Source organism: Ricinus communis, chromosome 1 (assembly GCF_019578655.1).
Source record: "Ricinus communis isolate WT05 ecotype wild-type chromosome 1, ASM1957865v1, whole genome shotgun sequence".
Taxonomy (NCBI): Eukaryota; Viridiplantae; Streptophyta; class Magnoliopsida; order Malpighiales; family Euphorbiaceae; genus Ricinus; species Ricinus communis.
Genome location: NC_063256.1, coordinates 6,547,088 through 6,574,905, shown reverse-complemented (window position 1 = coordinate 6,574,905; position 27,818 = coordinate 6,547,088). Strand labels below are relative to the sequence as shown.

The 27,818-nt window shown below is 34.4% G+C and overlaps 4 protein-coding genes across 5 annotated transcripts; 2 read left to right on the top strand and 2 right to left on the bottom strand.

Annotated features, from left to right (window-relative positions):
* Positions 1-7,630: 7,630 nt before the first annotated feature.
* Positions 7,631-14,757, top strand: LOC8285863 (RNA demethylase ALKBH10B). Of its 2 annotated transcripts, none has more exons than XM_015722742.3 (7): positions 7,631-8,806; positions 11,342-11,472; positions 11,608-11,725; positions 12,371-12,487; positions 12,603-12,721; positions 12,863-13,017; positions 13,944-14,757. In XM_015722742.3, exons 1-7 carry the CDS (start codon positions 8,260-8,262, stop codon positions 14,425-14,427), a joined length of 1,671 nt encoding a protein of 556 aa, XP_015578228.1. In that variant the 5' UTR covers positions 7,631-8,259; the 3' UTR covers positions 14,428-14,757. The 2 variants fall into 2 exon arrangements, with proteins under 2 accessions (XP_015578228.1, XP_015578229.1); XM_015722743.3 differs by having other exon boundaries at positions 7,678-8,806; positions 12,606-12,721.
* Positions 14,758-16,052: 1,295 nt separating this feature from the next.
* On the bottom strand, positions 16,053-17,780 carry LOC8285862 (BSD domain-containing protein 1). The gene has a single exon (XM_002524757.4). The coding sequence runs from the start codon at positions 17,559-17,561 to the stop codon at positions 16,260-16,262; it is 1,302 nt and encodes a 433-aa protein (XP_002524803.1). The 5' UTR covers positions 17,562-17,780; the 3' UTR covers positions 16,053-16,259.
* Positions 17,781-18,976: 1,196 nt separating this feature from the next.
* Positions 18,977-21,141, top strand: LOC8285861 (60S ribosomal protein L6). Its single transcript, XM_002524756.4, has 4 exons — positions 18,977-19,343; positions 20,018-20,124; positions 20,586-20,767; positions 20,869-21,141. The coding sequence occupies exons 1-4, from the start codon at positions 19,093-19,095 to the stop codon at positions 21,022-21,024; spliced, it is 696 nt and encodes a 231-aa protein (XP_002524802.1). The 5' UTR covers positions 18,977-19,092; the 3' UTR covers positions 21,025-21,141.
* A 2,827-nt stretch (positions 21,142-23,968) lies between these two features.
* On the bottom strand, positions 23,969-25,717 carry LOC8285859 (probable galacturonosyltransferase-like 4). Its single transcript, XM_002524754.4, has one exon. The coding sequence runs from the start codon at positions 25,575-25,577 to the stop codon at positions 24,525-24,527; it is 1,053 nt and encodes a 350-aa protein (XP_002524800.1). The 5' UTR covers positions 25,578-25,717; the 3' UTR covers positions 23,969-24,524.
* Between the last annotated feature and the right edge of the window lie 2,101 nt (positions 25,718-27,818).

Sequence of the window (27,818 nt, the reverse complement as noted above, 5' to 3'; positions counted from 1 at the left end):
AAGCATTATTATTTGAAGAAGCAACAATAACGATAAAACTTGTGTCTTTTTTTTTTTTTTTTTCTGGTTAAAGCTGCTGTATAAATTAACACACACATCTCAAGTTAAATCTGTGCTAATCTAAAGGTTGAAACAACATCTACAATATGTGCACATTTTTATTTCTAATTGTTGGAATATTGAACCGACAATACCACTTCACATGATACAATATAATATATATATTCTCATACCAGCATGATATTTTAATTCTTTTTTATTTTTATATAATAATAAGGTCAAGAGGCTTCTGTCAATAACAGTGTTCGCCTGGCACATACGTAGCCTCGTGCTGGCTTTGCTGGACACAAAATTATATAAACTTCATATTTAAAGGGAAAAATAAAAAATAAAAAAGAAGAAGAAGAAGATGATACATATATAATATTGAAATTGAACAGCATAAAGCAATTTGAGTAAAGGTGATTTGCATGACGCTCCAATTATCATATACATATTGATCCACCCTACAACTATAATTTACCCAATTTCAAAAATAAATTAATTTATGAGATGTTATACAATATTCGTTTTCATATTATCATTTCATTTGACTTTATCTAACCCATCTTCAGTTCTTACTTTTTATTTAGTTATTTTATTATATGTATGGTTTATTGAGTTATTATATTCGTATCCACTCTTTTCTATATTAGCTATGTTGTGGCATGCATGAAGATGTAATACTTAGCTATAAAATAAATTAGATTTATAAATAAATGATCATAAGAATATTTTATTTTTAGGAGGAGAGGTTTTTTTTTTTTTGTCCGAAATACATTATCGTGAAAGTGTCAAAAAATAGTAATTGAAGTTGTATAAATAGAAAAATTAGACGAATGAATGACATTGGACGAGTGTAATTTTCTTTTATTTATATAATCTGCACAATATTTTAATTCATAGAAGTATCGTTTGTTCATTTTGATTTTGAATTGTATAGGGCATTGATCAGAAGTTTTAATTAGATCAAAGATATGAAACGCAACTTGCCCATTCATAATAACGACAGATCACTAATTACGTTTCATGTATGGGACCTATTTGATATATTTCCAGATAAAACCCAGTTAATATACTTATATGCAAGTTTCAAATGCTTTATTGTATGCAGGGGAAAGAAGAAAAGAGTACAAATTTCAAAGTTAACTTGAAATTTGACTTTTATATTTTAAGTCAATATCTTCGGTACTGAAAACATTTCCTCGTATAACATAATTAAATGACGAACAAGCAAATTAAAAAAAAAAAAATATATATATATATATATATATATATATTTAAATAAAACATTAAAATTTTTTTATATTTTAATTAAAATTTCGAATTCAAATTTTATATATATATTTTTAAATTAATATCTTATTACTCATTAAAAATCCAATTAAGCAAGTTTTAAATTATTTTATCTTGTGAACTAAAAAATTAAAAAAGGAAATAAAAAAGAGTTGTAGATAAAACCTTGGCTTTTTTTGAGCCCAAAACCTAACTCACACGAAATGCTGCTATGGTGAGGTGAGGAGAGATTGCAAAAGAAAAGCACAACAACCAATCCTGAAAGTCCATCAAGTGCTGCCATCATCCTACGTAATATATAACATTGGTCCAAATTCGTCCCCACCCAGCCCTAACCACATTAAATGAAGTCACAATAAGGTTGGTATTTTGTTCTTTCCTTTTATTTGTTGATCATTTTTGAGTCTATCTAATTCAAACATCAATTCAACAATTTAGTAATTTTGAGGTAGTCAAACCTTAATTTAAATGCCATGACCTAACTTTCATGCACCTTATTAGATGTTGCACCAGCCTATCTAAGAAAGTATACTTATTTGAGATATTAAATTGTGTTATTAAGAATCCATTTAACAGTTTAACATTTTACAATTCAAAAAGCTTAAACTGCTATCTTTTTAATAGTACAAGAGATGTAAAATTATTTTGGGGGTTTCGTTTAATAATTTAAAAGTTTGAATCTTTCTTTTTTGTAAAAATGACATTAAATTAAACATTTTGTGTTCTACAAATTCAAATTTTAGCCTTAGCGCTATTTATGTTAGATCTAATAATTCAAAATTATAATTTTACAGTTTACATTTCCGTATAGAATTAGTGTATAAATTTTCAATTACTGTAATTATAATCGTTCCGAAAAAAGGTTTGGAATTATAATTATTGTAATTATAATAATTCCAAATGAAGTTTAAACTTCTTTGTTTAAGATCCAAACAGTCATACGTCTCTTTCCTGTTATGAACTTTGTACTGCAACTAGCATTCCTTCATCTGCAAAGGAATCCATTTCTTTCTATCCTATTTAACATATTAGATGGTTGTGATGGACCCACGTGGCATAATTTCAACATTGATACTGTGAATTGCTATCGACTTATATGGATGGTCCATAATTAATGTGCTACTTGTAATTCACAAAAAGGTAACCAAAAAGAACACATTACAAGTGTGAGATAAAGACAGTATTTTATGGCATTGGAAATTTGGTAAGATTCTTGCATGTCTAACAATAGCTTTTATAATATAGAAATCTTTCTTCTTCCCCAAAAAGAATTGGCAAATATATATATATATGTGTGTGTATATATCCCTTGGAAAGATGTAAAGGACAAAGAGATAGAGGGGAAAAAGGTGCATAATTTTGATTCTCAATGATCAACTAATAATAGAGCAATAAATCATTATAAGTTATACTTGTAGCTTATGTATGGTTAGATGCAAAACTCTAATTGGCATTTTTAATCAAAAAGAGAAACTTGAATTTGAATTGGAATTGACTTTCTTTATTTTGTAGATGGTAAATACATGGGTATGAGTAATGGGATGGTCTCAATCCAACTGTCAGACTTTGAAGGGCACTTTTCTGATAGGGCTTTCATGTGCAACCCCTTGACTTTAGCCTAAAAATAGCAATGCCAATGCCCAATGGAATCAGACCTCTTTTTTGTTTATCATATAAGATCATCAGCTTTGCTTTGCTTGTGAACTTAAGCCTTAGCCACATATAATAGTTTTTGTTTGTGTTTTATTGGCTAGCTGAGGCTTGAGAGTGAGAATCTAATAAAGGCAGTTTAAAGGACTAGAATTTTAACCAAAGGGAAGGAACTTCCCCTCACTCTTTACATGGGATGCTTTTGAGCTTTGTCATCTTTTTGACACCAAATCATTTTTGGACACCAAAATGTTTTCTATCTTTATGCTAAACCTAAAAGAAAGTGACACTTCACAACTTTAAACCACATAATTGATTCTTTGATGCCTCTATCCTTTTTTCAATATTTTAAATTATAGAGATAAAACTATATAATAACTTTGAGTGGCTTGCATGATCAAATTAGAATAGGAATGTAATGTAAAATCAATTTCATATGGAATATATTAAAGAAATTATTAGTCTAGTTGAAACATTTAGAAAAGAACTTGCAAGAATTCCTCAATTATAATTGTTCTTATAATAATTGAGAAAGTATTTTTTTTATTAAATAGATTAACAAAATACCTAAAGAAAAAAAAAGTATGTAATTGTGAAAAATTCCCAAAATGAACTAAATCTATTGTGTCAACGAACTAATCCACTATAACATTGTAACATTAACAATATCATCGATTATACTCATTTATAGTATTTACATATTATCATCGATTACCGTCAGTATATAATTAATCGAAAATACTATTAATATAAAAAATATATTAATTTATTAGTTAGAACTATATATAATAGATTAAAATATATCTAAAAATGATTCTTTAAAGTCTTGTATTACACATTAACCACTGAATCAAGTACAAGTAATAAGTACCAATTATTCCATGATCCAAACCAAAAAAAAAAAAAAATTGAACAAGGAAAAGAATAAATAAATTAAAGCGAGCATCAGCTTTACTGAGGGAATAAGACAGCAAACATCTTTAAAATCCTGATTAATTGGAAAGATTAGAAGGTTAGAGAAAAGAGAGGAGGTAGGGGGTGGCTCAAGTAGCCGGCTAAAGTAATGGCATTAGGAGAGGGAGAGGAGTTGTCTGTTAAAGTGGGAGTGGTGGTGGTGAGTGGTGAAAGGGGTATCGTCCGCATGTGCACAATGCGCTTTGGTGGCCACAATGGAGCATAGCACAGGACACCAACCGCTCGCTTACAAAAAGAAAAAAAAAAAGGAAAGAAAGTGGTGAAGTAGAGCAATTGCATAGTAAAAGACCCCACACACCTTCCCTTCCTTACCTATAAGCCAACAATAGAGGCGCTTTCCCTTATGGACCCACTCCTCCACCATCATAAAGTAAAACCAACCTTAACTTCTATGCCTTCCTTCTTTTTCTTTTTTCTAGAACCACCAAACTCATCCTCGTGTTTCGCTAATGCTACACGGGCGCCATATTCTTATTCTCAACATTATTAACTTTACCTCCGTCACGGACTCCGGATGAAAATTTAATTTTATGGCAGTTAAATCTGATATTTTTTCTTTTAGAAAAAGGAAATAATCTTGAGATTTACCTTACTGTGCCAACCTCCACTAACACATGTTATCCATGCATAATTGGAGATCCTGAGTTTTCATCTAAAATCAAACCTTATTAAAAGTTGCACAATATGGGAAAAGTCTGAAGCGAAGAAGCATCTTTTTATGATCTCGCTTTTTAAAAGAGACACCACGAGATCGATCTCATAAGGAATTGTAGAGTATATATTATAGATACCAACTATCACACAAAATACTAAAAGTAAATATAAACACTCTAACCGATGTTTTGAGAACAATTTAAATGTTTATAAAAAAAATAAAATAATTATAAAATAAATATATAATTAGAATGATTAATATAAACTATATGAAAAAAATAGTATTTAATCCCCTTATTTTCCTTATGTCCAAATCTAATGAATGAAATGCTGATGTGTCTTTTCCCTAAGTCACTCAAACTAATGATGCAACATAGATTTGTTATATCAAAATATGTTAAAGATGATGTCCCTAATACTTTTAACCTAAAGTTTTTCATAACAAATATTAATATTAAATTGATATGATGGTGAATCAATAATAATAGATGAAACTAATATATATATATATATGAAGGTAAAAAAATCATTCATTAAACTCATAATATATATAAGGTTCAAACATAAATAAAAATTCAAACTAAATATTTATGGAATTTAGCCTGACATATTTAATCCAATAGTTATTGTAATTAAATAGAAAAATATAAGATATAAAAAATTAAAAATTAAAACTCCTTAAAAACTCAAAGACTCTTCGAGGAATGAACAAGATTAATCTTCACTCTCAACGTCTTTAAAAAATTTCTTTAATTCTTGAAAGAATATTGCAAAAAGACTAACTAGATGTAGAAAATGTTGAACTGTAGGAATTCCTGCAGAGATAATAGTCATCGACATTCCTTGTTCAATTAATTTCTACTTCTTAGAGAGATTTCTCTTTTAAAGTTATTCTCTCAACATATAACTACTATAGTTATCTCTTTATTGTCATAAACAAAATAAACAACTTAAAAGATAACTGTTTATTAATTATATCATAACTAATTAATTTTTTCTTCGTGGGTCTTGATAAATTCGGCTAGACCTGCGCTATTGGTAGTTCGCGTGTCTTATTTCCAAGCCTTTTACAACCACAGTTCATTTAAAGCTCATTTATGCATTTTTGGCTGAAATTCTCTTCTTTGGCTATTGTTTCTGAAATTAGACAAGAAAACTAAAATGAGGTAAAAGACACATATTCCAGCATATTATGCATATAAATCATATCAATAAATTACTAAAATATCTTAATTATATATATTAATATGAACCTATCAGTGAGCTTGCCCTTTTCGGACCTAATTGCTTTTAGGATTTTGTAATGTATCTAGTTACATTCTAGTTTTAGCTAAAATTACTGTTATGACAGTTGAGATATATGAGCTCAAAGATATAAAATAATATTATAAATTAATCTAAATAAAAATATAATAATTGCTTTTATTGGTCACATTTTCCTACAATCCTAGCAATGAGATGGAAGGAAACGGGAGATGAAAGAAGAAAATGGAAAAAAGAATCAACACAATAGAAAGAATGCAGAAACGGGGAAAGAAATTGATAAAAAAATAAAATTTGAAATATGCTTTTCAAATTATTATGAGTCACCTCCCACTCTTGTGCGTCTAATAGATGTTGATGACGTTGTTAGGATTTGGATTGAGGGGAGAATTGCTCTTCACTAGGAAGTTTAGGGGCCAAATTGCCACTTTAATCCTCCCTGAAGTGTATATAGACTTATACTAAACAGAAGGACAAATTTGCAATTCCCACTAAATAGTTAGAATCCTATCGATCAATTTATATTAGATTAAGAAAGTTTGCTATTGAAGTCAATCATGTCACATTAATGCTAATTTTTAATTGTATTTGCAAACAAAATTATGATTAATTAGCAAGCCTGCCAAAAAATGTAACCAATTGAACACCGCATCTTTCTTTGATATGGGAATTAATGGGTCTGAGTTTATAAATTCTTGGTATGGCAAGTTGATGCGTAGAATTGAGGATTTATTATTTGACTAGCTAACCGTTAATAGTGTTTAATTATAATGAGTCCATCCGTGACCATTTGATCTAGCTCGTGATTCCATTTATCATATGTTTACTGTTATATGTTTCTATTAGCAATGTTCTTTCTTATTTTGCTGCCTCTTGGGGTGGGGAACACATCCTGAGTTTGGTCCCTAAAATTAGCCGAGGGGTTGCATGTATAATGGGATTTTATAATACTGTAGCTTTTTTAAAATTATTATTATGAAAGATTTATTAATTATTGTGTTTGTAATATTTAAACTAAATAGTTAGATATTGGTTTAAGATCTTTTATTTCAAATTTGAACGGTGAACAGTTATTTTATTGGATAAAAAAATTCCACCAAATAATGAAAATTATACAGACATTGAAGATAGATTCTTATTTCATAAATTTTCCATTCCTTTTTTGAGTAAAATCTGTATTATATGAATTTTAATAATTAATTAATCCCAGTGTTCCTGTTAGCACTGCAGAGACATGACTCATTAAAATTCCTGGTAAGTCTAGAAAATGATTAGCAAAACGTTAAGGAAAAAGATGGGTCCTCCCGCTAGAGTTGTCTTTCCGCACTTTTTGTACAGTCTTTCACATTGCTAACAGAAGATCAATAGGAATATAGAAAATTAAAAGGAAAAACCAAAACCATGTCGATCTGAATTATTGGTTTGAGTTGGATATATTTTGATATTTTGTATTTTAATAGGTTTAAATTACGGTAATTTAGAAAAAGAAAAGAAGCATTATTAATATATCATAACAATGACAAAGTTTGGAGTTTTCTTTAGAAGAGCAAGAAATATATTTTGAAAAAAAATTATTTAAGTTTTATAAATTAAAGAGTTATGACTTTCATTAGTACTTTTTCATGAATGTAATGATTAGGTTTAATAATACAGAAAAATACGTAAAAGAAAGTTCAAAATGAAACACCTTTCAATATAACAACTCAAATCTCCATCTTGAAAGGAAAAAAAGAAAATTGTCAACAAAACTATTGTGGGTCTCCCTAAAATATGGAAATGTTTAGCAAAATTACTCACCTCCTCCGAATGAAATAATATTACTAAATTAAGTAATTCTGCACGTGCCATATACATGACGGCCGGAAAAAAAAAAAAAAACAAAAAAGAGAGAATCGTTTCCTGGCAGTAGTAAAAGGGGGTGATTTTAGTAAGTTCACTTTGTATACCTTCTAATCAAACTTGGAACAGTTTTTCATAGACACAAATACCAAACCAAACCAAGCCATCTTCCCCGGCCAGGCCAGCCCTGACCAGACCGTAAGTTAACTAACGAACCTTCACACAATTTAAGTTCTGCCACGTCAAAACCTCTCGTGAAATGCCACGTAATTCGTTGTGGATCCCTCATGTCTTTTCTCTGTAACATAAATATATATTACTCATCGACCAAAAAACCTCCCATTCGCATGACCCAAACCCTCTTTGCTTTCACCTCTCTGTATTTTCTCTCTTCCCTTTCTCGAGATCAACACAACCCCGATATCTCGCCCTTCAGGTAACCCCATAGCATTCTTAAACCCCCCATATTTCGGAGCTACTGGTTAGGTAAGTCGACACTTATAAAGAAAGAATTACTGTTTCTATATAACTTATTAAGCAGTGATGCCGATGGCGGCTGGGCCAGCGACGCCGACGGATCGAGCAGCACCGGCGGGGCCCACGGTGGTACCGATACAAGCTCCGCCAATGATGATTTCTGATGCTTTCGCGAAAGACGCGATTCTCGCCTGGTTTCGTGGGGAATTCGCTGCTGCCAACGCGATTATCGATGCGCTCTGCAGTCACCTTGCGCAGCTCAATGGAGGTGGTGCCGGTGGAGGATCGGAGTACGAGGCGGTGTTTGCTGCTATTCATCGGAGGAGGTTGAATTGGATCCCGGTGCTTCAGATGCAGAAATATCATTCGATTGCGGACGTGGCGGTGGAGCTAAGGAAAGTGGCGGAGAATAAGAGAAGTACTAATGACTGTGAAATGATGAAGATTGATACTAGTAGTACTGATAAAGTAGTGCTGAAAGAGGTCTGTTTGGACGATGAGAAAAAAGAAAAAGTTGGCGACAGAATTACGGATTGTCTGGGAAATGGCACTGTTGAACATGACGGCGGTGACGAAGAGGAGGATTCACCCGTCAGTGATATTACTGATTCAGGTAAGTATAATAATCTTTTCGTTTCTATTGTTATCTTCGAAACGTCACCCTTTTCCTTATATACACACACTATTTTTGAGAGTAAAGGTGCTCGCTTTTTGTCTCTCTTATTCTTAATTAGTTTCAATCCAAGTAATAGACTTTTTGATGCTTTCATGTTTGATTTTCGTAATTGTGTTGGACGATCGCTCATAACGGAGTTTAATCGACGGCAGATTCTGTTAAATTCACTGAATAACTGAACTGACTCTGTTTTATTTTGTTTTGGTCCTCTGAAAGTGTTTTTTAATCACAAAAAATACTTTTGAATACTTCAAATCAACTTTTCCTTTCTTTTTGTTTTCTTTTTCCTTTTCAGAATAAGAAAATAGTTAATACTGTTTGGTGGAAGAGAAAGTAAAATTTTTTCTAGTAGACTAGTAGTGTGATGATTTCAGCGCAGTTAATGTTCCTAAATAAAATATCGCATAGCTAATTACTTTTTCCTCCATTTTCCCAGGAATCAATCAGAATTCAGAAATATGTTTTTTCCCATGATCCCAGATTCAAAACTCAATTTGCGTTTTTGAATTCAAAGTTCCGTTAATTTTGATAGGTGCCGTTTTCATTGGTTTACTTTTTTTTCCCTCTTTAAAGGCAAAAAATCCAGAGTTGCAGGACTTGCTAAAAAAAAGAATTAAACTTTATCAATTTTCATTAAAGTGATTTAAAAAAAAAAGGTGATGGAAAAATAATATATGATGTGGTTTTGTGGAGGTTTAATTAATGGGGTTTGAATACTTCGAGGTGGTGAAAGGGTTGTCTGCATCCGGTGCTACAGTTAGTTTTGGGAGTAGCGAATGCCCTTACGTTTGATGCAACTGCCTGGAGATGTGTGCAATGATTTTATTGTTGGCGGCGTGTGGTGGCAACCGTCTGATCTTTTTCTTTTACTTTCACGTCATGGCTGCTCTTTGAAGGTTCCATGTGGCGTGCGTTTGTTGAGCTTTGACAATCTTTTTAGGGGTTCAGATTTTGCCAATCCCGAAGTTATTAAATCTAACTCGCTCTTGGGTAGACTCATTTGACTGGACCGAGTTTACAGGTCAACTCAGTGGTCATTGGGTGGGTGGGCGATCCAAAGATGATGGACAAAAACGTTGTGTTTGGTTAGCCGGATAAGCCGATTCAAGATTCGAATCTTTCACAGTGCTGAACTGCTTTTTGCTTTTTTGAAGCTTTGTTGGCTTATTTGGTGGTACCATATGGTACAAATTTGACAGTGACAGCATAGTCACAAATGGGACAAATTATTCTCCGACCGCTTGGGAAATTGAAAAAGAAGGGAAGGGGGTAGCTGGCTGCTATTGACTAGCGTGAATTGTGTGATCAAATAGAGATACGACAATGAATAAAGACAACAAAATAATCACCTAATTAAGACAAGAATTCTCCGTATAATTATTAGAAAATCATGTCTTTCATAATGCAAAGCATATGGGTGTGATGATCTAGATTTGCCAGAACTATCAGGGGAATCCTGTGTTCTGTTCTGACCTCGAAAATTATTTGTCCCATATTTGTTATTTTTTCTTCTCAAACAAAATCTACTAATTGAATTTGAGTATTAACTGGTTTAATAAAAAACATTGTGTTTTTCTTTATCCTGCTGGGAGATCACATTGGTGTTAAGGAACAAAAAAGATGCATGATAGGAAAATATATAATGATCTACTGTGCTGTGACATATGAAAACTCTATATGAGGGAGGGGGAGGGGTGGGCGGTGATTGGTGTTCTCTACTTTAGTGGTTAGTGTCATTTTCAGCTCTAATTAATCTCATGGTCCATAATAGTTGAGTTGCTTGCTCTAGCCTCTAGGTGGTATTAATGTCACACTTGAACATCTCTGATAAACCGAATTCTATCTGGGTAGTGAAATCCCTGTCATGAATATTGAATGCAGTTCCCTCTTTAAATGGGTACGACGAGGTACCGGGGTAACCTCGCTTTCCCACTGAATGCTAATAAATAAGTAGGGTAATTCACAATTTCTGTTCTTTTTTCGAAATGAATGGTAATACCGTAATCTTTATATCATTAAATATGATCATAAAATCCAGATATGCTATGGTTTTATAGATGCTATGTGTTGTGTTACTGTTGAAAAGTTACCAATATCACGTTGTTCTTCTTGTTTTCCAACTATGCTTATCAAATAACCAAGAGAAAATCAATGGATCGGCTTGTCAACTATTTTATATAACTTTCATCAAAACTTTCGTTTTGCTCTGTTGCTTCTTTGCAGTTATGCCTTCATTTTGCAAGTCCAAGGGCCTGATTTGTGGTAGCAAAGTGATATGCTTTGCTTCTTTTAGTTGTGCCAAGTCTTCATTTTTTAATTCTAAACCTGATCTCTCGTAGTAAAAGAAGTGAAAATCTTTGCTTCTTTTAGTTGTGCTAAGATAAACGTGTCAGTAAAATTTGGTTTTGATGACAAACGATCTGACATCCGGGCCTTGCTGACTCCATTTTATTTCTTCCATTGGGAATGCAGGATCTCAAGAAGTACAGTCCCCTGGTGAGAGCACTGACATATGTTCCAACCATGAAGACTGCAATTTGAGACCTGATCAAATCAAGTTGACAAAAGGTTTCAATGCCAAGGAACAAGTGAAAGGGCACATGGCGAGTTCTTTAATTCAAAATTTAAAAACATTCTTTCCTTAGAGAAGTTCGATTCAGAGAGTAGATATCCCTTTAGTATATGCTGTTAAAAAAAGCAGCCAGCTGTTACTGATTGAGAGATATTACAACTGGCAGGTAAATGTTGTGAAAGGTTTAAAGTTATATGAGGACGTGTTCACAGATTCTGAGCTGTCCAAGTTGACTGACTTCGTTAATGAACTTCGAGTGGCTGGTCAGAATGGGGAACTTGAAGGTGACCTTTCTCTTTGTTTTACTTGTATGGTTAAGCACCCTTTACTTTAGAATCTTAAATTGAAGCTTAGATGGTAATAGCCACTTTTAGCTTTGGTTTTACATGTTTGGCCATTTAATTTCAACCTTCATCAAAGTGAGTTGCATTACTAAAACATCAAAATGATTTTCAGTTCAATTTCAAATGGAGCATCTTGACCCAGAGTTTGAATAACTAGCAAGTCCGGAGAATAGCCTGGTGAAGCCCATCTTTGGGGTTCTCCTGATTTGCTAAAGTTAGCTTAGTAATCTTTCCTTCGATTGCCATTTGTTTTAGTTGTGACCATATTTGCTCTTAATGTGTTCTGCTGTTGATGAAACAATTAGTAATGGAGCGGTTGTCACATTCCCATTTGGATGTTTCAACTGAACTCCTCAATGTCACTTGCCTCTACTTTGTCTTAGTATGCCATTTATCTATACTTCACTTTTGCATGGAAAAGATGATCTTTGAATTACAGTCAAAATTTTCAGCGACTGACAGGCGAGACGTTTTATTCATGAGAACTAAATTGATCTTCTTTTGCATTTTGTTCATGACAGCTAAACCGATCTTCTTATGCGTTTGTTCATGACAGCTAAAACGATCTTCTTATGTTGAATATAGGTGAAACTTTTATTTTATTCAACAAGCAGATGAAGGGAAACAAGAGAGAGCTTATTCAGCTTGGCATTCCCATTTTTGGACATATAAAAGAGGAAGCTTCAAGCAAGAAGCAAACAAGTAAGTATCATCTTGTCTTTTCATAGATAATTTTCAATAAACAACCCTCTCTTTTTTACATTGTGCGTATGTTACTGTAATACTGCGGCATTTCACAATTTCTCTTTGATTTTAGCAGGCAGTATAGAACCAATTCCAGCGCTTCTCCAACATGTCATCGATCACCTGATTCAGTGGCAGCTAATACCAGAATATAAAAAACCAAATGGCTGCATCATTCATTTCTTTGATGAGGTATCCTTTCTTTCAATAAACCTGTGTTTTCTCATTACTGTTAAATAGATGGAGCGTATACATATGTGTTATGTACTTGTTTTGGATCTCCAATTCATTATATGAAAAAATTGTTAGAGAAATTTATAATTTTGGATGCAGGAAGAATATTCACAGCCTTTTCAGAAGCCACCCCATTTGGAACAACCAATCTCTACTCTTCTCCTATCTGAATCAACAATGGCTTTTGGACGTACTCTTGTGAGTGACAATGATGGGAATTATAGAGGTCCACTCATGCTTTCATTGAAAGAAGGGTACACACTGAGTTTTTTAAATTGATCCCATACATGTCTATTAATGTAAAACTTTGCCAGATGCTCATAATGTTGGACTCTATAGAAAACCTTTGAAAATGAGGGAATAGCTTCAATTATGAAATAGTTAGATAATCAAATACAACTTCTTAAATAAACCATTTGAGATAGAAGTAACATCACATAATTTTACTATTGTTATATGAAGATAAGTGTTTAGTGTGAATGTAGGAGTTAAATTATCACATATCTACTTCAGTTTCTGCAACTTGCATTAGTAACCTCCTTCAAAGCTGTTTGGCAGGAATTCTAGACATTTCTTATTTCTATTTTCTGACTGACAATCACCAAAAGTAGAAGAATGATAAAATATTGTAACCAGGCTTTATGCAGAGTTTAATTGCCTGAAAGTATTTAAATAGTTATTAAGCCTATGTTTGTTTGAGAGGACGAGAAGTTAGAAGGATATTTTGTGTTTTTTAAAACGTTATGGATAGCTGCAAAAGAAAAGGGAAATGTGCTTAGTCTGTACTCTGTAATGCTTTCAGAATATAGATCTCTCCACCTTTGACTTTTCCATCGTCTCAAACAAAAACAGCCTAAATCTCAATACATATCCCCAGACCACATGTGCCCTTCCTTTCTTCACAAGGCCTGTATTTTTCACGGTGATCATTTTGTGTCAACAAAGTGGTCTGTTTACTTATTTGTTGTTTGTTTCAAAAAAAAATTAATCTTTTTTTTTCTTACACCTTGTCAAGTAGTTAAATAATGGCACTTAAGTATATCCTGTTATTTTGCAGCATCCATTAAATTAGCTTATGATCTTGAAATATAATTCACTGAAATTTTCTTTGCTAGAAGAAGTTTCGCTCAGCTTATTTTCATTGCAAGTTGATCATTACTTGATTTTGGTTATTTTCTAGGTCTCTTTTAGTCATGAGGGGAAATAGTTCTGACATGGCAAGGCACGTCATGTGTCCATCTCCAAACAAAAGGGTCAGCATCACATTCTTCAAAGTGCGCCCTGATGCCTACCAAGGCCAGTCACCACCAACTAGTCCCATGGCTGGTGCCATGACCTTATGGCAACCTGGAGTGCCAAGCCCATATGCTATGCCTAATGGAGCTATTGGGGGATACGAGGCAGTAGATACAATGACCAAATGGGGAGTCCTTCGTACCCCAGTAGTCATGTTAGCTCCAATGCGCCCTATGGTGTTGAGTCCAAAAAGGATGCCTCGTGGTGGCACTGGAGTTTTCTTGCCCTGGACTGTAGGATCAAGAAAGCCTGCAAAGCATCTTCCTCCACGTGCTCAGAAAGGACGCCTTCTCGCATTGCCTTCCATTGAAAATCATGCAGCAGATTCTTCTGAAATAAGTGTAGGTACGGAAGGAAAGTCAGCGTGATCTTACCCTGAGGCAGTCATGAGGCCAAAGGCAATACGAGTCAACAATATAGGTAAAACTCATGAGCACTTCTTGCTCATTGTACAAAGTAGGCCTATGTGCTGCCAAAGAAAAAGTTTGTTTTTCCAATTCATTTCTTTCTTTTTCATTCTCGGTAAAATTAGATTCTAATTTCAGTCAGTACACATTTCTGTGGTATCAATCATGTAGGGCTTTAGCCTTTAGGGATAGTTGAGCTTTAAGTCTGAAGAGTGTGAATTAGCTCTTTTGTAGACGGCAGAATTTTGTATTGATTAAAGTAATTTATATTTGATATTTTCCATAGACAAATAATTGTGCTCTGGTTGGATGTTTTCTATTCCCATTTGCATATCAAGTTCGTTCCAATTGTAATATGGTGATTACAGTATAATCTGCAGATTAGTTCCACCTCTTTTGAATGGTGGTGGCATAGCTTACCGCTCAACTGGCTGGAAGTTCTTTCTTGTTGAAGACGAAAACACTTATCATAATCATGAAAATCATTGTATCTACAGGGTTGAGCAACCTCAAATATCTAATTCAATACCATCTTTGGTTCAGAGCACCGTTTTTCTCAGCCACACTATTTTTTCCGCATAATGAGAAATTCTTGTACAGAAAACAGTTTGTGTTCCCCTTATTTGAAGGTTTCTGTCAACTATAAAGTCGCAGGTGATGCTGTATTTTGTAGGAGACGCCTTAGGAGGGATGGAGTTGAGTCTCAGTTCTTCTTCCAACTGCTCAGTAGTTCTTCCTGGAGTTGAAAACAGCTGCATTCCATCAAAGATTGTCAAGTCCCATTTCATCCAAAACATCCTTCTCAATGCCAAGACGCATAGCTGGAATAGTTGTCAACCAAAAAAAGTACAACTTCAACCCATGAAAATAACCATCACAACACCCTGGGAAAAATGTAAAACAGTATCCTTCTCAATCCCCAGATGCATACCTTGAAGTGTGGGGTGAGTAATCCATTACTATTAAAAAGGGATGATTAATCCACTTCTATTAAACAAGGGATGAGTAATCCGTTGCCATTAAAAGCACTACATTAATATATGATTTTCACATATCATACAGGTCATGATGCTTATGTTCTCATTCAACTGCTCCACATTAGAAACTAGAAACTTAATCCTTTAAAAAATAACAAGTGAGGTAAGCAATTATAAAGAGAACGTCTAAAGGGAGTATCCAAAAGTAAGTGTTGCTAGCATTCAATCATTAATGCATATGTATCAGCTGAATTATAGCCCATAGATAATCGAGTTGTTAAAACTTCTAGATCACAAACTTCACCAGTACAAATTGTTGAAATCGCATTCTGAATGGAAGCCATAAGGTAACCATCTCATGACTTGCTGCAAAATGAGGGGGAAGTGTAAACTGCTTGAATGGAAGCCATAAAGCAACCATCTCATGACTTGCTGCAAAATGACGGAAAGCGTAAGCTGCAAAAGCTCAATTATTGTTATGACTGCCAATTGCAAGGCTAACATAGGGATCAATCATATAACACATATACAAACACTCAAAGAAATGCAATAAAAATCTAAGCTGAATGTATCATGTATGGGAGAATGTAGAGCTTTACTGAGAACAAATTAACAAAATGAAATATTATTATAAACACATTTGTTTCAACTTCAGGGTACAATAAAAGATAATATTTGCACTTTAAAGTGTACATAGAAATGAAGGGGGGAAAAGAAAGAAGAAGTTCCTCCTTAATTTGTGTAAATTTAGATAAACAAAGATGGAGGAGACAGACAATGAAAACAAATGTCTAGTTATAAACTTAAACAATCGCCTCAAGCTTTAACTGGCTCATCATCATCTTCAATATCCCAGCTCAAATCCTCCTCTTCTTCTGCAGCACTCAACCGCCTCCGCAAATCAGCCTTATTGGGACTTCCACTATAAGTTGCTTTCTTCTCATCAATACTGCTCAGATCCTCAATCTCATCCCACCCAAGATCTTCCTCCTCTGGCATCGAGGGGTGGCTTGATATAACCGAAAAATCACTATCTTTAGATGACTCTCCATTATCAGCCTTTCCTTCTGATCCTGCTTTCTCATCGGACTTTGACACACTTACTTCCTTACTCTTGTCCAAATCCACTGTCTCACTAGCTACATTGTCACTACTACTCACTGCCCTCTCTTCCTTTGCTTCCTCCCCATATATTTCATCCTCCTTCTCCTTCACATTCAATGATTGTTCAAACTCTCTATCATCCATCTTATTAATTTCACCACTCTTAACAACTTCCCCATTCTTACGACCCAAATCCTCATTTTTCTTCAAACTAACAGGCTCATCATCATCATCATCATCAACATCCCAACTCAAATCCTCCTCTTCTGCTGAGATCGCTCGCTTAACAAGATTAGCTCTCAAATCTTCAGCTTGTTTAAGCTTAAAAACCTTATAACAATACCTGCACCAAAAAGTCTCTTCATCAACACCAGTGGGCACAACCCTTTTGTAAACACTCTCAATAGCACTATTCTCCCGAATCAAGCTTTCAAAATCCTCTCTTTTCTCTTCCAAAACAAACCCTAACTTCCATTTCTTATAATCATCCAAATCCTCAGGCTCCTCACAATACGTACTCACATCACCTTGAATTAACCTTACTTGAGCATCAAAACGACTATAGGGTTTCGAATTCAAATTCTGTTGACTTGAAATACTTCTCTCATTATTATTATTATCGGAGGAATCGGATTCATGATCAACGGCCAATATTGCATCCTTACCTTGAGAAATGATCTGGGCCGTACCTTTAAGAACGGAGGTACCAATCTCATCGATCGCGTGACCCACAGTTTCAAGAGATCCATGGGCCACCTCGATCTCCTTTTTCAAACCCGAGCCGAATTCTTTTAAATCGCGACGGTAGATATCGATTACGGATTCGGATTTGGTTGTTAGGGTTTTGATTAGGCCACCAAAGCTCCATCCAGTGGAATCATGATCGCTAGGATTTGGTTGTGGAGTGGGTGGGGAGGTGGGATCGGAGTCGGCGTGTGATTGGTTATTATTGGATTCGAATCCGGATTTTGGAGAGTCGGATTCGTCTGAGAATACAGATTTGAAGAAGTTCATTTTGGGGGAGAAATTTTTAGTGGGAAAGGGCAGATTATTGTGAAATTGTGAAGAGTGTTGCTAATGCTAATGGCACACTTATGTGTCAAAGTGCGCGACCAGTAGAGAAAGTGATATGTCTATTTCTGGACTACAAATACGGTGTCGTAAGGTCTCTGGCTGGCTTAAAGTGGGAGCTGGCAATTCCTAGTTTCATGTAGGGAGAAATCTTTTGATTTGTACGGGGATGGCAGTGGTACGCGATTAGTTCTTTACAATTACTCGCGTACTATATAATATCAAAATTTATCCAAGTCATATCAACATTTCTCTCCCTAAAATTCATTTTTTCCCTATCTAAGGTTTTAGTTTGGGGGCTGGTGATATCATATCAAATTTTGGTTTTTATTTCTTTCTTTCTTTTTCCTTAGTTTAATTTGTTTAGTGCCTTTTGTTGATTTTCTTGTTCTAGTTTTCTGCTAGTCTTTTTCCGAGATTTGTTGTTTGGTGCAGTGTTATCCGCTGCTCTTGTCCGTTGTATTTCTTTGAAAGTTCGTCTATGGATGGATGCGAGCAATGGCGAGGGTGAGTTGTCGGTGCTTCTTAAGGATGAGACTTTTTTAGTCGTTCACTCATAATTGGATTAACATCGTTGCCCCTCTCCACCATCGATAGGCATTGTAAGGTGGTGTAGCCGGGTCTTTTCCATCGTTTATGATGCCGTCTATTGAGTGTTAGATATTATAAAGTGGCATGGTTAGGTTTTTTCCATTGTTTCTATTGTCGTTTGGTGGATGTGTTTTATCGCTTTCATCTCAATTTTGTTTCGTTGTGGCTTAAGAATCGATGGTACTATCACTTTGATGTATGGAATAAATTATTTTCTTTGTTCTTGGTTGCTCGTACTTCTCGCATATATGGAGGACTTTAATGGCGTTGATTTTTTTTCTTTTTTTGCATAATGGTTGTTGCTATTTACAGGGGAGGGGGAGATATACTGATAGTGTAATCATTGCACTCGACAATAAAGGTCTATCTTTGGAGTCGTCAGTCTCTTATTTCAAATAATATTAATTTTATGTCTAACGATTTTGATGAAAATATAACTATTTGCCAATTCATTGTTCGATGGCTATTGGATGAAACACGTTTAGAAGAGGTAGGATCCCTCAGGGATCGAGAAAAGAAAGTGATGCAATTTAAAAAAAATTAATTATGATATGAGACCTTAAACATTTGAGGTTAGTCTTATACAAATAGCGAGAGGAGTTGTGTACCAAGCTCATTTTGTTCTTTAAATAAAATAAAACGATTTTTATATTTTTAGTTAAACTCACAAATATAGCGTTAAATTTTTTGTTTTGGGCATTTAACGGCCCATTTAGGCCCGTTCCCAAACATCAAGACGACCCAACGCAACGCCCCTATCTAACCCGAGTTTATAACCCGGTGACTCTACATTTAGGGTTTCTAGGGTTCATTTCACTCTCCATATCTCTGAAACAGCGAGCGAGAGAAAGAATCAGAATCCTGAATCCTCTAACGCATAGCAATGGCGCCGAAGACTCCAAGAATCAGCAGAAATCCAAATCTAGTTCGCGGAATTGGAAAGTATTCAAGGTCTCAGATGTACCACAAGAGGGGTTTATGGGCTATCAAAGCCAAAAACGGCGGCGTTTTCCCTAAGCACGACCCAAAACCTAAGCCTGCTTCTCCTGCCGAGAAACCTCCCAAGTTCTATCCAGCCGATGATATTAAGAAGCCTCTACATAACAAGCGCAAACCCAAACCCACAAAGCTCAGGTCTTTACTGTTCTTTTTTGCATTTGCTATTACTTTTTTTAAAAAAAAATTTCAATGTCCTTTTAATATTGATCTGGAATGTATAATGCTGACTTTCTGCTATGTCTGCATTTATTTCTCAATTTCACTGTATTTGTGCAAATTTGTTTTGTTTTTGGTTTTTTAGCTTTGGTATTTCTTTTTTTGAATTGTTTTAACGTCGTTGCTATTTGTTTAGCATTAGTTTTAAGCAAATGATGAGGGTCTATCGTACAATTATGGAGTAGATGCATTACATGGTGGTCAGTGATGTCGCCTGAGTGAACTCGGTCCACACGAGTAATCTGCAAAACAATTAGAATTAGAAATGGACCAGGTTGCTTAAGTTAGTAAGTGCTAGGCTTGGGATAAGTTATTGAAGGGTTATATTTGCATTACCTCAGCTTAGTGAAGATCCCTTGTATTTATAGAGTTTACCTGGGGGAGTGGTCAGGTATCAGAATAGTGGAGATCCTGTCCTGAGTTTTAGGAAACATGTCTTTCTATATTATCGGAGGTAAAGAATGTTTTGATGGCTTTATTGCTAAATCCTTGTTCTACGGCGAGTTCTTTAACTTGCTAGGGTTCTAATATGTATGAGTATGTATTAGTCAGTATGTGTTGTGATTATTGTGTATTTGTTATTATGGTTGTAGGGCTAGCATTACTCCAGGAACTGTATTGATTATTCTTGCTGGAAGGTTCAAGGGCAAGAGGGTTGTCTTCTTGAAGCAACTTTCCTCTGGGTTGCTTTTGGTTACTGGTAAGGATAATTGGTTTGTTTTTTTTCCTTTTCTTTTAAGTATTTTATACTATAATGATTAGTGTAGAAAATACGGAAATAATTTATATTGATATGGTAAAGGCATTTATGTAATTTTTCCCTGTGAATTTAGGTGTGTTTCGATCAGTATAACTGCTTGTAAGTGTAGTCATGTACTTATGTGGGTAGTGCATCACCTTCCTTTGGTTTCAAACTTATTCTTCAGATGTGTGCTCATGAAATTTGAAAAATCTGTGGTCGGAACATATTAATCTTTATAGAAACAAACTTTATCAGTAGTAAACAAGACTTTGATGACCTGAAATTGAGCATTCTGGTTTCATCTATTTATTTTTATAATCACTCTCAGTCATTCTCCTTATCATCCCATGCCTTACTGGCCAACAGGAAGTGACTCACATGTGTGTTAATTAGTTGATTTATGTTGCTCTGTGCTGCAGGACCATTTAAGATTAATGGTGTCCCTCTAAGGAGAGTGAACCAATCTTATGTGATTGCAACTTCAACCAAGGTTGACATCTCTGGAGTTAATGCTGATAAGTTTGATGACAAATACTTTGCCAAGCAAGCCGAGAAGAGGAAAAAGAAGGGAGAGGGCGAGTTCTTTGAGGCAGAGAAAGAGGTTGGTTTGCTTGTTTTTGTCACATCTTGTAAGCTATTGGTTTTATTCTATTCTGTTTTGCGCCTGTTCTAGTATTCATTGCTGTATGAACCACTTTTCAGGAGAAAAATGTGCTTCCACAAGAGAAGAAAGATGATCAGAAGACTCTTGATGCAGCATTAATTAAATCAATTGAGGGTGTTCCAGAATTGAAGGCTTATTTAGCTGCTAGATTTTCTCTCAAGGCAGGAATGAAACCCCATGAGCTTGTCTTCTAGTGGAGAAAAAGTATTAGGATTGTTCCCCTCTTTTTTGCTGGGTTTATTTTGAATCTTATTTAAGAAGTTGTACCGATTCCATTTTTGGCAATATATGAACCTTTTCTTATATGGTTATACATTGTGCAAGGGATTTGTTTTTGTTTCTCTAATTCTGTCTGTGCGATTTGACAGAGTACTAATTAGTCTGATATATATCTTATATAATTATTTCCTTCCATATATAAGCATAGACTAGAATGTTATGTGAAGTTGATTAGAAAATTGAGTTCTGGTTGGTAGTTTTTGCTGTTTATCATTAATGTTCTTCAATTGATTTTTTAGTTGTAGATAATTTTTTATAGTTTTCTTTTATTTTAGGCTTCTAGTTGATAGTTGTCATGCCCCTGTATTTTGTACATGAAAGAATGAACATGGAAAATTATATATAGCTGGGGAAATCCACTATGGTTATGGGATTTTGAGAGTGAGGCGTAATGGCTTGTTGGCTCCTAGGGTCAATTCATGCTCAATGAGTTACAAGCGATCAGGGCCGGGCCTGGGCGGGCTCGGGCCGGACCTGACTTGATTTTGGACAAGTCCGAGTCCGCTCAGGCCTGAAGATTTTTTAGTATCTCTAAGCCCAAGCTCGAGTCCGAAATCTTTTGAAAAGTCTGGCCCGACCAATTGTTAAACTTGTATAAAAAGGTCATGCTTGGGAGGGTTTGGGTCGGGCCTGATCCAGTTTTGTAATATACAACAAGGTTGTTTAGGGTTTGATATTATTAATAACATGAAAATTATAAATATGAATAATAGGTAGTTAAATGATTTATAACACTCAATTATATACTGAAGGTTACAGGCTCGAATTCTAGGTATGATATTTTTTTTTTAAACTAAATTAGACCTCGAGCCGGATCGGGCTTCGGATTGGACTACGGATTTTTTTCGAGTTCGGACCGAGCTTTTAAATAAAAATTATTATTTAAATATGGCCCGAGGAATGCGGGCCGGACGGGTACCCAGGCCCATAAACAAGTCTATGATGAACAAGATTGTCATCTCCCGCAGTCGTGCTATTTGGGAATATGAGAAACTTCACCTTTCTAAGCAAGGTAGTATTCGACTTCCCTTTGCCAATGCATGGTATCAAGTTTAAAATTGTGATTAGATTCTTGATATCTCCTTTTGCTTTATAGCCACTATAGTAAAGCGTAAGAAATAAGCCCCCGTCTCAGGGTTGAAAGAGAAAAGAATGGCTCCATCAAACTCACATTTCTTTTTTTTTTTTTTTGTTTGTTTACCCCATCTCCCAAGGATGGAATAACATATGCCCATTTCATATAACCCCTCCCTCTAGTCCTGTCTTATTCAATCATTTCCTTATTTCTTTGTTCTTTATCGTGCAATTTTTGTGTATTTTTAACGCAAAAACATGCAAAAAATGGACGAGCATTTCTATCCTCTTGGCGTTTGCCAGAGGGTCTTCAACTTCATAAGCAGGTTCATTTCTCCTTTGATTCCTTCAGCCTCTTCAGGCTCGATAGAAGATCCTGGGATGAATGGAGTGTGCTCTATGGATGAAACCCATGAACCCAAGATCCTTTCCAAGTCTAGTCGGGAAGAAATGTTGAACCATCAGGATCAGAAAATGTCAAAAGATGATAGTTCAGGATCTACAATTGAGATTAATTTCAAACAAAGTGAAGAATCTTTGGAGTATTGGACTCCTATTGACAAGCTTGGTTCTTCTATCCATGTTGATCATGATCCACTCCTATTCGAGAAAGGTGGCGACATTTCTAGCACTTCATCCACAATTGACCCTGTTAAAAACAAGACTATTGAGAAGGGGAAAAAGAGCAAAGTTGCCGAGCAGTCCTCTGCTAAAGACAAGAAGAGCAGACTTGCCGAGCCATTCCGGAATAAGGAAAAGCACCCCCTAGTTCAAGTGAATTTTACTTCCTTGCCTCAAGGCATGAAGCGAGCTGATCCAACAAGTCAAGCTAGAGGCTTTCAGGAAACCCCACAAGTGGCTCAAGGAAGAGGTAGACAGAAGGTTGTTACCACAGACAACAAAGGGAAGAACATAGCAAGTGACAAAATCACCGTACTGGTACAGGCCAAGGAACCAAAAATGAGGAACCCAGGTAACATTTTAAGTGCAAATATTAATGAAAAATCCGATGAATTCATCAGGAGCAGGAAGGAAGCAATGAGAAGACATCTTGGTTTAGGACCTGAAGCATAATCTTTCTTCTTATAAGGTTGTAGGGTACCTTCCTTTCTTGGTAAAATTGGACATAATTTAAATAACTACAATTTAGCTTCCATTATTATGTCCATGCAAGCTCCAATGGAATTTAGTGCCATTGTATTTATACACGTTGGAATTTCAGTAATTCACCTGAGCATCAGTTAGTCATTCTCCTATGCTAGGCTCTTAAGTTTTCTACCAGTTGCTCCAATCAATTCAAGACTTGATCTGGAATCAGAATACTGTATTCACTCAATATTTTGATTTGAAGCAGGCTACATGTATCCTGAGTGTATTGAGAAAACTGATGGTGAAGTAATTTGGTAAATAATTAACAAGGTAGATTTACGGGTCTTTCTTGTTATATAAGATAATGGAGAATCGGTCATGAAAGTATATAAACAGATCCAAATGTTGCAAGTTTCTATGCAATTTATTGGTAAAAAATTCTACTAAGATCCGCAAATATCAGAGTCCTTGTTAGTTAATGACATAAGAAGTAAAGAATAATTAGTCTAATGAATAATTTCAGACCACCAGATGCTCTATTTATATATAATATACAGGTTGTAGCATGATACTTATGTGTTGCTGCTCCATTAAAATATATCCTCGTAATCTCTCCAATTTTGCAAGTATTTTCATATATTATCACAAATCTCCACATATAGCTAAGGCATTGGGAACCCACACAGCAGGAAATCAGTATCCATATAAGAAATGCTACAACATATATATTTCAATTCTGCAAATAATTCAAAGGAAAAAATATTGAACACACAAAAGGCATCATTCTAGAAATAAAAGAATAATTAGTTAGTAGAATGGTTGTCTAGAGGGACATGTAAACCTACCATTTAACCATAACCTGACTAGAGAAATAAGAATATCAGAATAATTTAAAAAAGAACCTGCTCTTTTGCCCCTCTTTTCTCCTTTAAATCAAGATAATGAACAAGCAGAATGGAAAGAAAATTTTTTGAAATAAATTTTCTTAATCAATGAGAATTTATCATTTTCCTTTCCATTCTACTATAATATACAGAAGGGAAATATTGGAAATGATCAAGAAAGATTTTTTTTTCTTCTTTTTCTTCCCTTCTTGGTTACCTATTAATCATTCATCTCCTAATTAATCTACTTAGTCCCTTCATTTTACAACCATTCCCTTCTCCTTCTTCTTCTATTTCTTCTTCTTCTTCTTCTTCTTCTTCTTCTTCTTCTTCTTCTTCTCCAATCCAATCTTCTCCTCTCTTCTCCCTCAATCTTCCAAAGAATGCATTGAAGAGCGATAAAGATCATAAGGAGCCCAAAGACGATCAACAGAGCATGGTTTTCTTGAGTCAAGCCTTAACCATGGTTTCCCTTTCCCACTCCAGTGAAGCAAACTAATTGGACCAGGATGCAAATTCCTACACTTGCCTTCAATATTATCACCTCCTAATCCATGTTGGTTCCATCTATGATCCACTGCTTTAATGTCCCCAGCTAAAACCAATAAAAATGGTGGCAATGACCCAAGATCATATAACCTCTGGTGTTTTTGGACCATCATCCACTCCTCTACTTTTTGCGTATACCCTCCTGTTCTCCATTTATCCACGTCAACTACCATCACTCCTGTGTTAAAATAACATGGCCTTTTTCCTTCAAATGTCTTTGCCCATTCGAGATTTGACCAAAATAACTCTGTAAAATAGTTTGTAAAATTTGCATGGCAATATTCTGGTGCAGCAAGAACTTTTCCCTCTAAATCGACTTGCCATAATTTTGCAATATCATCAACAACGACAAGATCAGAATCTAGATATATAACTCTATTAACATCTAATGGAAGTATATCAGCAAGGTAAATCCTTGCATAATTTAATGGCTGGTCTAAAGCTTGACGTATTGATTTAGAAATCTTGCCACGGACACGGTTAGAGTCGAAACGATAAATCTTGAAGTTAAGATAAGGAAAGGTAGACTTAATGTTGGAGAAGACCTCTGGCTCGAAATGTGCCCAAAGAAAGTGAAACTCAACGTTCTCAGGACAGGTAGAATGCTGAAGGATTGATAAGACTGCTGCCATAGTGCCTCTTAGGTAATTGGCATCAAGGGTCATGGTAACATGAATTCTTTCTGCCCCACACAACTCACCATTGCGAAAAGCTGGGGCTTCCCGGAAGGTGGGGATATCGGAGGAAGGCTTTCGGATAAGGCCAAGGCGGATACCTCCTGAAGAGGAGGAGGTGGTGGCAGCGGAGGAGAGAAAGATGGGGAAAGACAGGAGGCCGAGGAGGAGATGAAGACTGGTGTAACAAGAGGCCATCCTGTCCTAAGGTTTGTGAAATGGGGAATGGAGGGTTAGAGAGGATTAGGGGAGAAGAGTAGTACCTGCCATTGCTAGGCTAGGCTGGTTAAGAGAAGGTTTAGGACAAAAGAATAATAACTAATAATTGATACACAAAATGGAAGGAGAGAGGTTGGTGAGATTGTGAGGAAGAGAACATTCCTCGGACAAGGAAAATATGTACTTGGAATTATCTTTTTAACAACTTGTAATAGTATGTATGCCTTCTTGAGAAGAAAAAGAAATCTTTGATTTTCTTGTCATTTTGCCATTTGGGTTATGAAAAATATTTAATTTCTATATTCTCTCCATTGTTTCTGCCTATTTCAATGGCCAAAATAAAACGAAAAACAGTTGTTATACATTGTTTTTCTATTTTAGGGTCCATTTAGTTAGGTTTCAGACTTTCAGTCAAGTGTTTGGTGAATTTCCAAATAGATATTAGGAAACAAATAGTGTCCTTGATCTATAAAGTACTTGCTATTAGTTGATTTCCTTCTGAATTTTGAACATTTAATTAGGAAATTGGTTCTGGAATCTTTCGTCTTTTCTTTCTTGAGTTTGGTGGAAAGGCATGGAATGAAATATGGTTATGTCAAAGTAGACTTCTGATTTTGAAAACTGAATGCATAACAAATGATGGTGGCATGAAACAGATACCTGCTGGTCTAAGCTAATCCAGGATTCTCTTTCTGCTCTTACAATAATAACCTCAACACTAACAAAAGTAAGCCCTAAAATAAACAAAAATGGGCTGGCTTAATAGACATGAAAATTAAATATAATTGGTGGATGTAGCATGAAATTAAGAGTTGGAATCCAAAAACATTGGTATCACTTCAGGGCATTTGGCAACTGTTGTTCACAAGGAAGTGACACCTTTAACTGATTAGTCTGAATAAATAAGTATAGTTACAAGCTTTCAAGTTTTTAAGGTAGATTTATGAGAGAGATAGGCATATATTTATTATACCAAACTGTCTAGTTTGGATATACTTCTTTTTATTCTTACAGTAAATTAATAAATAATTATTATATTTATTATATTAAAATAATTAAGAATGTATCAATTATTTAATTTTAAAATATTAAATGTACATGTACGTCAATAGTCATTTAATTTTAAGGGATAATTATATTTTTAGTGTTTGAATTTATTAAAAGATAATAATCAAGTGGTTAAATTTTTAAAATTAACAATTAAGTGAAATAATCTGTAAAAAAATAATAAAATAGTGGTTATAGCAGGTCACATATTATAAATACCGATATAGATTTTTTTTTTAATGTTAAATGAGATAAAAAATAAGAGAAATATAATAAAATAACAAACTTATCCATCATATACGAATGGATTTTGCTAAATAGAGTTTTATAGTGTAATAAATAGGTTTAATCGCAAAAATAAATTCTGGACTTTGCACTTGCACATAATTTTTAAATTTTCAATTTTAATACTATAGTTTAACATTAATTTTAATTTTAATATTTAATAAAATTATCGGTCGAATATACTAGATTGGCGTGAACTCCGACAATAATAAAAAATAACTGAGTCAACATTAGAGTTGTTGAGTCGTTCCATTACTAAAATATTATCATAAATTAACTTTTTTCTTTTCTTAACTTTGGAGTTTTATTAATCATATATGCTTAAATGATAATATTTTAATAATGAGGGTGCTGACTTAATTTCTCATTTTTATTGCTATTACCAGAGCTCACCCGATGCCAATAAATTTTGTTAATAATTTTACTAGAGATTAAAAATCGAAATCAATATTAAAATTTAGTGTTAAAATTAAAAATTTGAATGGTGCATGGTACATAGGATTGTAATTGAACTGAGTCGAGCCAAATAACAATAAGTTCAGACATGGTTATTTAATTATAGCAAAGGCTTGAGCTTGGTTCGAGCTTGAATCGTTTGAACTATTAGTGAGCCTAATTATTTTCAAATTGCAAAAAGACCATACTAAACATATCACAAGTATGTGTTAATTTAAAAAAGCATATAAACTAGTCCCACTATTTCATTTTCTAGTGACACTTACCTTTTAATAAATAATATCTAAAATTTAAAATTAATTTTAAAATATCAAATAATCAAAATATGATATAATAAAATAGCTAAAAGTTTTTCATAATAATATATTAACTTATATAAATTACAGTTTTAATTTATTTTAGCTTAGTTTTCAATTTGATTATCATTTATAA